This window comes from Solea solea, chromosome 16, assembly GCF_958295425.1.
Source record: "Solea solea chromosome 16, fSolSol10.1, whole genome shotgun sequence".
Taxonomy (NCBI): domain Eukaryota; kingdom Metazoa; phylum Chordata; class Actinopteri; order Pleuronectiformes; family Soleidae; genus Solea; species Solea solea.
The window spans coordinates 21282590-21297155 of record NC_081149.1 but is presented as its reverse complement, the minus strand read 5'-3'; the positions used below and the strand labels follow the sequence as shown (position 1 = coordinate 21297155).

The 14566-nt window shown below is 40.2% G+C and overlaps 2 protein-coding genes and 1 non-coding gene across 3 annotated transcripts; all 3 read left to right on the top strand.

Moving 5' to 3' along the window:
• The first annotated feature begins 9 nt into the window (after nt 1–9).
• On the top strand, nt 10–161 carry LOC131442882 (U12 minor spliceosomal RNA). Its single transcript, XR_009233424.1, has one exon. It is a non-coding gene; the product is annotated as a U12 minor spliceosomal RNA (small nuclear RNA).
• Nucleotides 162–2293: 2132 nt separating this feature from the next.
• fam234b (family with sequence similarity 234 member B) lies at nt 2294–12553 on the top strand. Its single transcript, XM_058653393.1, has 13 exons — nt 2294–2414; nt 3565–4083; nt 5190–5303; nt 5528–5695; nt 6317–6432; nt 6981–7131; nt 7231–7372; nt 8310–8501; nt 8591–8669; nt 8979–9146; nt 9684–9804; nt 10392–10618; nt 10714–12553. The coding sequence occupies exons 1-13, from the start codon at nt 2339–2341 to the stop codon at nt 10714–10716; spliced, it is 2076 nt and encodes a 691-aa protein (XP_058509376.1). The 5' UTR covers nt 2294–2338; the 3' UTR covers nt 10717–12553.
• Nucleotides 12554–13788: 1235 nt separating this feature from the next.
• On the top strand, nt 13789–14528 carry LOC131475394 (essential MCU regulator, mitochondrial-like). The gene is made up of 2 exons (XM_058653477.1): nt 13789–13954; nt 14105–14528. Exons 1-2 carry the CDS (start codon nt 13799–13801, stop codon nt 14240–14242), a joined length of 294 nt encoding a protein of 97 aa, XP_058509460.1. The 5' UTR covers nt 13789–13798; the 3' UTR covers nt 14243–14528.
• Nucleotides 14529–14566: the final 38 nt, after the last annotated feature.

Here is a 14566-nt window from a genome sequence, read left to right as displayed (position 1 = left end):
TCTATCGGTATGCCTTAAACTGATGAGTAAGGAAAATAACGATTCAGGGTGACGCCTGAGTCTGCGTCAAAGTACGTTTCAATTTTTGAAGGGGTACAGGTCTGTCCGTAGTGGTGACTCGCCTACTTCGCGAGATGCCTTTCTGGGCTAGGATCTACCCCGTTCCCTTAAACTGTCTCAAAAAATAAAATTAAAAAACATTTGGAGTACATTTCGGTCTCGGAGAGCATTAGTGATAAATGTTATAACATTCTCCGGAATATAGTTAACTAGGAACCTAGACGTGAATTTGTTTGATAAAAGAAGCCCAAGTATATGAATGTTGTTTGATAAATCCTTAATAATCGCAATGCAATATTACAGACCACACTATCAAAAAAATAAATACACTCAACTCTAATATTCAATAATTAAATCTACTGGCTGTAAAGCGTATTTATCAATTTGTTCAAAATATTTTGCGAAATTGTGTGCACAAATTATCTTGGCCATCAAAGTACAAGGATCATATTTCATACTTAATTTGACTATTATTATTTCTTTAAACGCAAGTATGTCATTGGCTACTCTGTCCATACAATGTACATTTGTCTTCATTAGCCTTATTTGTCATTTTGACCGATCACACACACAGGTGTAAATGATTAAAGGTAATTATGTAAAACATGTACAACAGCGACCCTCAGTGTTTTGCAATGTTACTGCAATCCAAATTCACAACATAGCAGGAGTGTGGTTCAAATAAGTTTATTCATTTTAAAATAAGTTCTAAATGGGAAGTTGCATTTTTACCCAGCCTTATACTGTGTTCATGCACAACACATCCACATACTCCAGTGTTTTATTTAGTGCAGTATCCACACCTCAGGCATTTAAATGACTCAGCATCAGGTGTGTGGAGGGAGATTGAATAGATGGGTATACATTTGGTCAACTTCAGAATAGGTGGACATTTAAAAGGAAAGTGTTTCTGCATCTGCTCAGCAGTGGAGCACATGATGAGGGGAGATCACAAGGCAACAATCATGGAAGAAATGTTATGGTATCATTAGTTTAACAGTGAAGAGGTGCAGTGGGGAGAGAGTGTTGTAATCTTGCCTGAAACTTGTCTTTTCCTTCTTGATAATTTCTAACAAGCTGCACATTCAAAGGTGTATTGATACCCTCTACTGTTTAAAGATTATTCTACTCAGTCTTATTCTGATCTTTGGTGATTGTTCCCTGTCTGGTAGAATAGTATCCACACCAGCATGTCTGTCGCGGTCTGTCATCAACTTCCTCAAGACTTTGTGAGAAGGGTAGTGAGGCTTTTCATGTTCAGTATTATTGAGGCTTAACAACAAAAAACATAAATTAGTTTAACATTTCCTCATTCGCTAACGACACATCATGGTCACTTAACATCATACATTTCTAAAATATACTGTAGCAGCTTTAAATGAATGATGGCTGAGTTCCATTCAGCCTCCTCAGTTTCATGGTGCATGGAACTGAATCAAGCCAACATCAACATGATCATGGACATGATCAAAATGATTGCTGTGCAAAAGGGCCCACTTTGATACAATACCAATACAATTAGGTATACACGATATTGGACTTTTTGTTGATATACCGGGAGTGCTTGGGACGATAACCAATACCGATATACACGTCTGTCCTTATGCCCACCTGCACAGGCGATTTAGTCTCTTCTTAAGTGAAATCACATTTTTTTCACATGTCGTTCATTCATTGTGCAAAAATAAATAAACATAAAAAAATAACAGCAGTAGGGGCACTAGCAGAGAAGTCGAGGAGGTAGCAGCTTTTATTGAGTCATTTATCATATCGGCTGATCTTGGCGTGTTTGTAGATACATTTCAAAGGCAATATCTGCCAATACTGATATTGTACCAGTCACATCGTTCATCCCTAAATACAATACAATATGACACCAAATTATACCATATGATGCTATATGTGATGGAATATGATTTATATGATTGTCCCCCACAAAGGAATAATTGTCAGGCACAGTGTGGCTGCATTCACCGGAAGGAAATCAACGGAATACATCATTCTCAATTTTAACAAAACAAGACAGCAATGAGGAATATTGGACTCAAATATTGCACAAAATTGTAAAAAAAAAATACAAAGAAATCAAGAATAATTGCACATTGTATCCATCCGTTATTACATACACATGAACATTTTTAAATGAACAATTAAAATGAAGTGCAAGCCGCAACTTGGTTGCGGCGGAGCGTGGCAGAAAAACTACAACTCCCAGCATGCAGTCGGGCAGGCGCAGCTCCAACCTGATGGCTGATGGCTCAGTGACCTGGAGCTCTTCATGAACGCCGCTGCACGTCGTGGTTCCGTTAGAGGAGAAATGGCTGCAGCTCTGTCCCGCGCCCTCAAACTACCCGGTAAGATGCGCTACACCATTTTCACCGAGTAACAGACGAACACAGACGAATTCTAATCCAGCATCGTTTAGTAGTTTAGTACAGACGTGGTCGGGAAGAGACAGAGCGTTTTGCTGTGTGTGTGTGTGTGTGTGTGTGTGTCGTACAGATCCTCTCCTGTAACTCAGCTGTGTACATGCGATTGATTCATTACAGGTCCCGATGTGTCTCACACTCACACACACATTCAGCAGCAGCAGCAGCTACACACACAACCTCACTGATGAACATATTTTAGTGATGATTTAATGATTTGTGTGTGGATGTAGAGCAGCGCGCGCACATACACACACACACATACACACACACACTGACAGAACGCCTGTTAGCTGCTGGCTGCTAATGATAACACAACTGCTGTACACACAGTAAACAACAACAGCAGCACAACATAAAAATAATAATATCAAGCAACAATATCAACGTTTCATATGTCACGTCATTTATCAAACAACCAGTGATGTGTGTCATTGTAGGTGTATCACGGTGTAACATTTGTACTAATGTTAATATTGGACGTTGTGAAGCAGTTGTTTGCTGCTGTCTTTATTTACAAACACACAATAATGATTTGTGTTGTCAATATCACTGTAAAAGAAACAAGGTCTTTTCCAGTATTTCCTGTTCTAAATGATAGTGAACAAAACAAAATACATAGACAATGAATGAGAAATAAACCAGATCATTGTTATTGTGTAATAACAATACAATACTGTTAAAACATAGTGATGCAGCGTTAAAGAAGACTTAATCAATTGTCATCTATTTTGATAATGAAGTAATCGGTTTGGGTGGTTTTTTTTTACAACAAAAACAAGTTCTCTGTTCTTTCAGATTTCCTGTTTTTGCTCCACATCACATAGAAATCATTTAAACTATAATCATTTTTGGTTTGTGGACAAAACAGGCCTACCAGTTGCAGGCCTGCAACTATACATCACAACATGTTTTGAGGATTTATGGACAGTACTTGACAGTAATTGACATTAATTCAAATACAAGGGGAGAGATTATATGACTACATTAATAGAAATGACTATTGTACATCTGCAATGCTTCAGTATTAATAAAGAATATATTGGTGATCATCACTCCCTGTGTGTCTCTGCAGGGAAGAAGGGCTCGGAGCTCGGGGAGTACGACCCTCTCACTCAAGCAGACAGTGAGGACGAGAGCGAGGAAGATGATCTGGTGCTCAACTACCCCAGAAACGGTCTCGGCAGGGACGGCTGCCTTGGTTCGGGTTCCTCAAAGATGCGCGGTGGCAGGTCAGGAAGACTCGACGAGGCACAAGAGGACGAAGAGGAGGAAGAAGAAGACGAATGGAGAGAGCGACTCCCCAGCAAATCCAGGCAGGACAGAGACGACACAAAGGGCCAACAGTACTGGGGCCACAGGGACAGGACGGGGGAGGACAGAGGAGGGTCTGCTTCACTGGGTGGAGCCGGACTCGGGGGTCACAGCACTGACGCAGAAGAAAAAGCACTGAGGAAGAAAAACACCATCAGAAGTGTGTTCTTCTTGGTGCCTCTGGTTAGTGCCACACTGGCTGTGCTGCTGTGTGCATTCCTGATCCCCTGTCAGAAGGGAGAGCTGAAGCAATGGGAGCAAGCACTGGGAGACGCAGGAGGTAAAGGGAATAATGTTGTGTGACGTTTACAGTAGAATACATTTCTTTTATTATTGATCAAAAGCTATCCTCGCATGGATTTACTGAGGAGTCTTTTAGGCGAGACAACACGGGCTCACCCTTTAATTAGTCAACAGTAATTACACAGTGAGCGTTACTCTACCTACCACATGTTCTGTTTCAGCATGCCCTATGAAATATAAATGCAATGCTGTTATCTTTAACCACCACAGCAAGTTTACTAGTGTTTAAAAATCATGCTTACGGACAATACAGCCAACAAATGATTTAGAAATCATCAATGCTGTGACGCGTTACTTTGTTTTTCAGTCAATGTAACTCAAAGTGCAACAGATAATAACACAGACTTCCATGAACTCACAAAACAAACCTCTGCCAAGGCTGCTCTGTTTCCCACAGTGTCAATAAAGTCCCCTGTCTCACAAGATTATTGATTGTTTAAGTTCTGTGTCCAAATCAACACCAGAATTTACCCTTGAACCAAAACCTACTGTGCATTTTATCCAAATCTTTGACTTTTTCATTATGCTGCTCAAAAAGCAAAATTGACAAGAGCAAAACTACTTGGTAATAAAAGAGGAACTAAAGATGTGTCATCAGAAATCTCAACAAAAGAGGAAACATCAGAGATGAGCTGAAAAAAAATTTGTTTCTTAAAAACCAAATTTACGCTACAGCAAGTCAACTGTCCCCTTGTATTTCTATTCAAGATAATGGACCATATTTAATTTTGGTCATCTTTCAATGATGTCATCCAGTTTATCATCTCTGCGCTCATGTCCGGCACCAACAGTCTTTGAACCATTAAAGTGAGGAAGGAAATATTGAGTAATTCAGTAGTTAGCCAGTGTTTTGTCTTTTGTTTTTGTGACAAATGGATCATGACCGATCATGACCGATCATTGCCGTTTGCTGCGTGTTCTGCTTCCAAATCTCTCTCAATAAAGTACAAACACACAGAGAAACCAAACCAGAAAAAATAGACAACAACAACCCATGATCCCACGCTGCTTCCTGATGTAATCTTGCTATTGTTTAGATATGACATACTATGTATTAAAAACTTTGAAACCTTCTCTGTTTAGGTGTCACTCGGCCTGCACTGGCGCTGTGGGATGTCGATGGTGATTCAGTGGAGGACGTGTTGCTCGGTGTCACTGAATGGACAAACGACACCCATCTGACACAAAGGAGCAAAAGTATGTGGGGTTTTGTTGAAACATAAGAAGAGAGTTAGAGTGACAATGCTGATAAAATATCCTTTGTTTCTATCACTTCTCTCTATGTGCGCTTGTGAAACATGCACTAATCTCATCCTGTTTTTCCAGAGTAAACAGATATTTTCACTTTTTCTTTAGTAGTAAAATATGTTCCCTTGGTTTAATGGCTTGATGTTGTTGGTTTTGTTTTTTTATCATTCCAGTTTACAGTGCAGTGGCTTTGTCTGCTGTCAGCGGTCAGGTGCTGTGGAGGAAGGTCATGGGCGAGTCTGTGATGTCCATCCAGTGTGGTCTGCAGCACAGCTCCCAGCCTTCACCCGTGTGTCTCCTCATCAGTAAATCCACCCTCATGGCAGTGAATGGCACCACAGGTGAGAGTATGATCTGATCACTGCTGTGCTCATGCAGTAACAGCTGTTACTAACTAAACTAAACACTAATTATATACCACTATTACAGACATTTTCTATTTGTTCTTTTTTTATGCATTATATACGAAATGTATGTAATGAAATGAAATGTAATGAAAAAGCCATTAAATTACCACTACATGGCATCAGAGATGAAGGAAATTAAATTGAAATATTGGCTTCACTGATGATAATGTACATCCTAATATACTAAATTTTAATTTATAGCAAAATCTGTTTATTTTTTGTGGCATTTCGGGAGCCTTAAAATGTTATTTTTGGAACATAGGTCCCATTTTCATGAACAACTATTATGCACTGTTAGCTCTACCTATTGCTGACATCCAAAAATTAACTAAATCGGTTTGTTTGATGTTTAACAGTAAAAAGTGGGACCGTTATGTGTGTGTGTGTGTGTGTGTACACACACAGTGCAACACTGGGTTAAAGTGCAGCTTCTTTATGTATATCCTCAGTATAACGTGTTGACTTGTACAACAGAGGTCAACAAGGTTAACTTACTTCTTGTATTCTAAGCATAAAGCAAAACAAAGTCAACAGTGGTTTCCTTTCACTCCTCAGGGAAGAATTTGTCGTCAGTCCAGCTGAAGAACATTGAATCACAGGCCGTGTTACTTCCAGACCTGCAGGGAGACTCGGTTCCAGATCTGCTCATTGCCACCTTGCCTGCTGATGAGGTATAGTCACAGTTTCATGCACACATTTGTGCTCATTTGGACACGAAGAAATGAAAATAAGTAACACCCGCAATAAATAGGTGATGAGCCTGTATTAAAGACTTAATTAATAAAGCAGCCAGCAAAGAGAACGTTGAGGAATGGCATCCTATGACTTGTCCAAAACATGCAGAGGTTGGACATTCTAAATTGCCCGTAGTTTGAGAGTGAATGGCTGTTTGACTCTATATGTGTACCTGTGATACACTGTGACCTGTTCTCTGCCTTTTGGCGTTTGTCAACTGGGATTGGCACCAGCGACCACGTGACCCTCAGTGGGAATATAAAGCGGTAGACGACGGATGGAATATTGAAAAGACTCAATTTCTCTCGTTCTTTTGTTGCACACAATTCCAATACAAACTCCACTAGATGAAGCAGCTGTGCAATTGTTTGAGTCTCATTAGCGTTCACATCGCAGACCGTTACACATCTCAGAGTTGAAGCTGAAACCTTCATGGTCAGTGACTGCAAAGTACAAACCTCTTTTGACTGTGTTCTTTTTTCAGACTTTGGATCTGTCCCTGACGTTGATCTCTGGCCTGACGGGGGCTCAGCTTGGACGTCCTGTGCCGTTTAACCTCACAGGACAAGGGAAACTTATTGGTCCTCTGCTGCATGAGACACAAAAAGGGGCATTTTACATCCTCCTTGGACTAGGTAGAAGAAATCAACTGCCTTGTTAAAACATTTCATTTAAAAAGACGACAGGTTGTCTTATTGTCAGTAGGTAACTTGTTTTAATGTCTGTTTCCTCAGGTAATGTCGAGGCCATCTCTCTGCGTGATATTTACATTCGTGCCATGGGCAAAATGCCTATGAAACAGACTATTCGGATTAAGGATCCAAAGTGGGAGGAAATGAGGAAAACCAATTCATCCACCCTCATAGACATTTACAGGTATGCTTCTGTGGTTACGCTGTACACAGGATTCTTTGTGTGTTAAATACTACACCTTTAATCAGGTGGTGTGTGTAGAGAGGAGGAATTCAGGTGTGACTTGCAGTTTTTCCACAATTGCAGAAGTTTCCTGAAACTTGAGTTTGTCAAAATACAAATCATTGTACATCTAGAACTTTATCAAAAACTGCATCAACTCTTCTAAAAATTATGCTTTTTCTTACAAATTTACAACCAATAAAATGCACATAACATTTTTCACATTTCTACTTTTCTAATACATGTCCAAGTATAAAAAGACTGTTATTGTATGTTTTTTTTACATTAGTGATGTGCCGTAAATATGAAGACAAATGCAAAATCTATTTATTCTTACTACTGAAGAGAATACAAAGATACCGTGGACATATGCCAAGGCTGGATATGCCACTCAAGAAGGTACTTTGCACAGTGTTTGGCCAGAGAGGAAGTAGCTTGAGATGTGGATGAAGTGCCGTGGTCTGATCCACACCAGAAACAGGGCAGACAATAAATACTGTGTCTGTGTCTTCTTCAGTGTTCAGAATGAACAGGTTTTGTTTCCCTTTTGCATTTGAGTTCATATTTACATGATGGTACACAGTAACTCTTCTTTGTTCTGCACACCAAAGAATAAACCTCACATGTGCCTTTAGGGTTCAGGGGAGCACTATATGTGTGTCTAATGTAGGAAAGTCCGTTTGCAGAACACGTGAGGTTGAGAATGAGCGTATAGTTGATATATAAAATGTGGGCTGTTATTTTGTTATTTTTAAAATGATGTGTATTATAAAAGCAATAAAACCTGGCATGATTAGATTCTGCTGGAGTTAAATAGATAATGTAGAAATGTATTAGCCACAATTTAAACATACAGTCATTTTCGAGCAGTAAATAAAGTGAGTGTAATGTGTTCCAGAGGATCCGAGCAAGTGGAGTTCATGCTCCCCCTTGTGGCTGGTTTCGGTGACAACCGCAACAGCCTGGACACCGTTTCTAACCTGAACTACAGCAGAAGTGACTGGGTGCTGGTGTACGTCAGCAAACTGTCCGTGCTCAAACAGAGGGACATACGTAAAAAATGGACGTTCAACTCACCACCCATTCACAGGTGAACACATCACCACTGACTTCATTATTTCAGTCAAAATTAAAAACTTAAACTTAATCTCCTTTCAATCTTTTCTTCTTCTGTTGTAGCCAACCAGCTCTGGGACACTTCAATGATGACGGAGTCCTTGATCTGTTCTTTCAACATTCAGCAAACGGCATCATGGAGGTAAAACAAGCAGTACATTCATTTACTTTTCTTTCAAGGCTCATAACAAACAACACACGTGCTCAAATGCAACACAGTGTTCTGGTTAAACTACTATTGTGATGTGATACAGGAGGGCACCTCTCCTGTGGGGTCGTGGATTAATGAGCTCTGTGTCAGTTAGAGCTCCAACTTTGTCGTAAACTTGCATACAGTTACATATTCTTCAAAAAAGTGATTCTAAAATCTGCGTACCATCTGTTGCTCTTGTGACTTTTTGTTCTGGTTTCATATCTAATCATTGTTTTTCTCCTCTGCTCTGTCTGTCAGGCTCAGGTCATTGACGGGACAATGGGGCGTCTTCTTTGGTCCGCAGAGTTTGTGTGTCCTCATCTTGATTTGCAAATGTCTGCCATTTCCACCTCGAGCGGCCAAGCAGCTTTCCTCTTTTGGGCTAGTGAGCCGATCAAAGCACAGAGGAATGCTACCAAGACAACTGTGAGTGTGCCTCAGGGAATATAAGAAATATATTTATATATATAAAAAGGTCCAGTGTGTAAGAATTAGTGGCATCACCTGTTGTCAGCTGATGAGGTTCTCATAGATACAGATGTTTTACACTTGGTTTATATGGGCAGAGTGTCTTTATTTGCAAATTAAGCGCATGCTTTAAAATTCTAAAACACACACTCTGGCTGGCTTGTGTGTTCATGCTGCTGTATAAACATGACAGTACAAGATGGCAGCTTCTATGTATGTACATAGAGAAGGCTTATTTTAAGTCAACGTAAACCAAATGATTTTTATTTTAAAGTGATTATATTCTTTTAAAAACTTATGTTATGGGTAGTGTATTGCTAATAACCCCTTTGAAATGTTACACACTGAACCTTTGAAACAGAAAGGATCATTTTCACCATTTACATTACATTACATTACATTACATTACAGTTTATTTTACTTCTTTTTCCTTTGAATTCAAAATTGAGCCATTAATGAAATGCTAAAATGCACAAAATGGTCCACACTGTACAGGTGGCGCCAGGTGTTTCTGCAGCTGAGCCCCTCATCAGAAAACTCTTCCTGCTGCACCCTGCGTATCCCACAATCCTGCTGGAGCTCACCAGTACCACAGACACGGCAGTCACCTCTGCAGGTAAAGGTTGACCTACACTGTTATACTGTAAAACAATATCTTACTTCAAAACTGTTGTGTGTAACTTTTAAATATAAACAAATGTTTATATTGTATTCTAACCACTGTTGGATAACATCACATGATGCCGAATGGCAACATTACTGTGCTGCACACAGGAAGTAACCGTTTTAGGTCAAGACACATGGAGGCAACAGTAACCTTGTGCTCGTAAAGAGAGGAGGCTGCAAACAGGTTGGCGTATGACTGAAAACACAAACAAGTGCCTTTGAAAAGTTTCAGAATTGCTCAAAAAGCCCAGTTGTTAAGCAGTTTGACAGAATCAATGCTTCTTGTCCTGTGCTGCTGGTGTATACATGCACACACTCCCTCAGACAGGTCTGATAGTACTGCTTGACAGAGCAGGTTTTCAGGTGAAGGATGCAGCACGCTGCAGCTTTAATGCACCAACTTTGTATAATTTACCTGATGGCCACACTGCCCTGAAAACCATTTTTGTTGTAGATGGGGGAAAAAAAAGACTTAGAAGAAGTAACACAGTAACTGAAACACAAACTGTTCTACCTCATTTTGTTTCTCTCGGACAGTGAGTTACCAGGACCATGAGAAAGACGCCTCCTACATCACCGTATCCTCCCGGCCCACGCCTGACTCAGAGCCCAGCACTCGAATAGTCAAGAGCATGAGCCTTAGAGCTGCCATCACCAAAGGACAAATTGTCCGACTGGGGGAAACCGGCAAGTCGGGGACACCCATTAAACCTAGCATGTTAGAGGTCAACAAGTTCTTCAGCCATCTGTCCTTCAAACGTCAGGTGAGGTAAAAGTGTGATATATGGATGGTCTAAATCAGGAATGATGTTTTTTTCCAAAAGACTCCCATTAAATGAAGTCTTTGTTTTTGTTTCAGTGATGAGCCACCACAGCTGCTAGAAGCGGTACAACTAAATGGAGCACATGTATATGATGATTAAGCTCTGCACAAAGAGGCACTAAGAATCCATTTGAGGCTGTTTACATATTCATCAATTTGTACAAATTGAATTTTCTTTTACTTGAGAATAAGACGCATTTGCTGTAAAAAGGTCATTTGTAAATCAGGGTTTTATTTGCATTGGTTTGGATTAGATTATGTTTGTACATTGAAAACGCTAATTTAATCTATTTAATTTGCATATTATTGAATGTTCAGGATCCTGTGGACTTGATGGCAGAGGAACAACTTTGTATTCTACTGTTTATTACTGACTGAAGATGAAAGAACATTGACATGTGTTTACAGTACGCATCACTAATGTATAACTCTATCAAGGCCAGTGGTGTCGTCACCATATCACAAAGCCACTATTTCTGCTCTTCACCAAGTTAAAGCTGTAGTAGGCAGGATTGCTGGAAAAATAGTTGCTTGTAGAGTTTTATCCGTAGATTATTACTTATGGCACTTTTGGTGCTTTTCCACTATACAGTTCTGGCACTACTCGACACGGCTCGACTTTTACTCAGTTTGGTATCAGGCACGTCGTTTGCATTACTATAGTACCTCCTCAACGTGGGCGGGGTCATCATAGCACTGCTGCACAAATGCGCAATGACGTCATTTTATGCACGACAAACTAGTGACAAGCAAAGTGGTTGTTTTCAGTGGAACTGAATCATTAGAATCAGTTCATTAAAAAGATTTGTCAGCACTTGCATGACCGGAGCACAGACTCGACACGTCCGACACACTCACTGGCTTTCCCTAAATACACCAGACTCCTCTTTTAAATATTGAGATTTTAGAAATCGCTAAATTTCGAAGATTAACGCACGTTTTCAGGATTTTTTAAGTGTTTTTTAACTGATCTACAGTTCGGCTTTGTTCGGAAAAAAAAAAAGAAAAAGCACCAGGTACGATCGCTAATGGAAAAGCAAAATAAACCAAGCAGTGTCAAGCTGCTCCGACCCAAGTCATGCTAGAACGGTACAGTGGAAAAGCACCAGCAGGATTACTATTACAACAGCACATCATGTGTACTTAGGACACTCTCTGCCGATGTAATTATACATTTTATTGCATTTATCCTCCGACTCTCTTTTAGGTTTTTTTGCAGCATAGGAGGCTTTTGTCAGTGCTGCAGCACTAGAAATTACCTGTATCGAGAGCAGTTGTAGTGGAACAGCCTCTCACTCTGCATTAGACATTATATTTTGATGGAGCGGATTCACAATCTTAAATAATCTTTTATTTAAGATTTATTGACACTGGGGGTTTGTGTTTTCTCCAGTTATGGAATTATTGAACAATAATTCCTACAATCCTGCCTACCATGCCTTTATGTTGAAGCATATAGTGAGTCTTTATTTAAGGTTGTACAGTATTTATTTAATTGTTTTAATGTTTTGATCTTTCCTTTAGACTTTATTTGTTATATAATTAACCGCTGCTTATTTTTCTGACTATGTGGCCGCTACTGGCTTTGGCATTTGGCATGGCAAGCTGCAACTTCACATAATGAACAGAGAAAGTATCGAAAACACTTCTGCTCCCAGTGTTGTTTGTTTCAAATTCTTCAGTATTCAGTATTCAAGGTTTGAGGCTCCCACAACGGACAGAAGAGAAGTAATGGATGATTAAATCCAGAGGAGAGCAGCATCGTTGCTGTTAAATACTTCTAAATTCTGTATAACTTTTAAGGCCCACACCCAGATTTGTACAATAACGAAAAACACTGTAGTAAACAGATAACATTAAAGTCATTAATAATCTACATGGCTACTACTGCTCACTGGATATTTTCTGTTTTTCTGAGCACTCTGTAAATACTTGAGATGGTTGTGTAAGAAAATCCCAGAAGTATATAAAGATTTTCTAAAACACTCAGACCAGACTGTCTCGCTCACACTAACAACAGTGATTCAAAGTCACATAAATTACCTTTCTTTCTCATTCTGACGCTCAGTCTGAAGCTGCCTTTGAGGGTTTCTCAATCCAGGTCCTGGAGACCAACTGCCACACAACACACCTGATTCAAATGGTCAGCGCGTCACCTGCTAACGAGCCATTCATTTGAATCAGGTGTGTTGTGATGGTCTCCAGGACCAGGATTGAGAAACACTGACCCACTGCATTGAGTTGCTGCCGTGGAATTGGCCAATAAGATATTTGCATTAAAGATACATTAAGTAGGATTTGCTCTCGGGGTTCCCCTACAGTTGGTGAAACATATTGTTTTTTACAGCAGTCATAAAAATGTATATTACGGTGACTAACCCAGGGACTGTAACGTATGCAATACAGTAGAATATTGTAGTTCTTTTTGTGGCGTGGACCTAAAACCAGAAGTTGCATGCTGTATATGCAGGCGACATTCACCCTGCTGTAAGTTTACTGTACATTGTGTTGCTTTAATGAGAGCTTGAACAGGTGAAATGAATGAAATGGTGGGTGAGTAGGGTTTTTTTACTATTATTTGGAATTTTACTTAAGTATGTTGGAAAAAGTACTTCGCTACATTTTAAATTAAATTAAAAAAAAATCAAATTCATGCATCTGAGACTTGTGAATGATGAGGACAGGTGAATTTGTACATTGCACTCTAATTTGTAAAGGTTTGCCTTTAATTCAAAACAATTCATGTGAGATTTGTGTCTCCTTGTCCTTTTTGCACGACACTAAGAAAGAACCCCAACCTTTTTAACTTTTTACTCATTTTAAACAAGTTACTTTTTTACTTTAACTTGAGTACTTTTTAATACTTTACTTATACTTAAGTAAAAATAGTGCTATTTTTACTTGAGTAGAACATTTCAGTATTCTTTTCACCTCCTTTTTCACCTTAAAAGGCAGTATTTTTGTTGCCCACCTGCAGTACCTCCAAGGCCCTCGTTTGTACCTGTGCAACCTGCCGCACATTGATGTGTCGTTATAGGCGCTGGATGGCGCTGTTGCTCACCCACACACACAACGCCTTTCTCCCGTTCTCCGCATCGCTGCCGCACCAAACAGTGTAAACATGGCGTCGGCCCTCGGTCGCTTGGCCAGGCTCTCGGTCTTGAGACGCGGCCGCGCTTCACCGCTGACCCGCTCCGATGGACAGGGGATGGCGGTGACATCGCGGCGCACAGCTGTGCGCACATCCTCCGGTGCCATTCTGCCCAAACCCAGGAAGGTGAGTGTTGAAACGAGCAGCTGTGATCAGAACCAGAGCAGAGACAGAGAGGGAGTTGTGTTTCATTACAAGTCATCCTTGGACAAGCTGCTGTTATCCATGAACTAACGCAGTTGTTTCTATGGTGATGTGTGGGACACTGGGGAACAGACCGCATTCGGCCTTTTCCGGATTGCTGTGGTAGTGGTGCCCTTCTTGTATGTGGGAACTCAGATCAGCAAGAACTTTGCTGCGCTGCTGGAGGAGCACGACATCTTTGTCCCCGAGGACGATGACGACGATGACTGAGGAGCCTGTAAGCTTCCTGGTCACCAGGTATCACTGGCTTGGTTTGTGGGCTTCCCAGTTAAATATCGTAAAAGTTCAAACACACACACACACACACTTGTTCAGTCTGGTTGCATAGGCAGCACCAGTGGAATACATCCATTAAAGCAAGAGACTCTAAAGGTAGCACACAAATGCTGCATTTGAGTTAAAAATGTCCTTGTCAAATAAGTACGACTCTACATAATCACTTGTACACGTGCTCTCTTTATAAATTTAAAAATATGGCCGTATTACACCATTTCAATAACTTTATTTCCTCAGTCTTCAAACACGTCTGTGGAA

What these genes read in the sequence shown, in the direction of transcription:
- fam234b (XM_058653393.1), top strand. Translation starts at nt 2,339, where the DNA reads ATGAACGCCGCTGCACGTCGTGGTTCCGTTAGAGGAGAAATGGCTGCA. An exon ending in CCGCGCCCTCAAACTACCCG is followed by an intron (nt 2,415 to 3,564) that starts GTAAGATGCGCT and finishes GTGTCTCTGCAG; the next exon opens with GGAAGAAGGGCTCGGAGCTC. An exon ending in ACCCTCATAGACATTTACAG is followed by an intron (nt 7,373 to 8,309) that starts GTATGCTTCTGT and finishes AATGTGTTCCAG; the next exon opens with AGGATCCGAGCAAGTGGAGT.
- LOC131475394 (XM_058653477.1), top strand. Translation starts at nt 13,799, where the DNA reads ATGGCGTCGGCCCTCGGTCGCTTGGCCAGGCTCTCGGTCTTGAGACGC. An exon ending in TTCTGCCCAAACCCAGGAAG is followed by an intron (nt 13,955 to 14,104) that starts GTGAGTGTTGAA and finishes ACTGGGGAACAG; the next exon opens with ACCGCATTCGGCCTTTTCCG.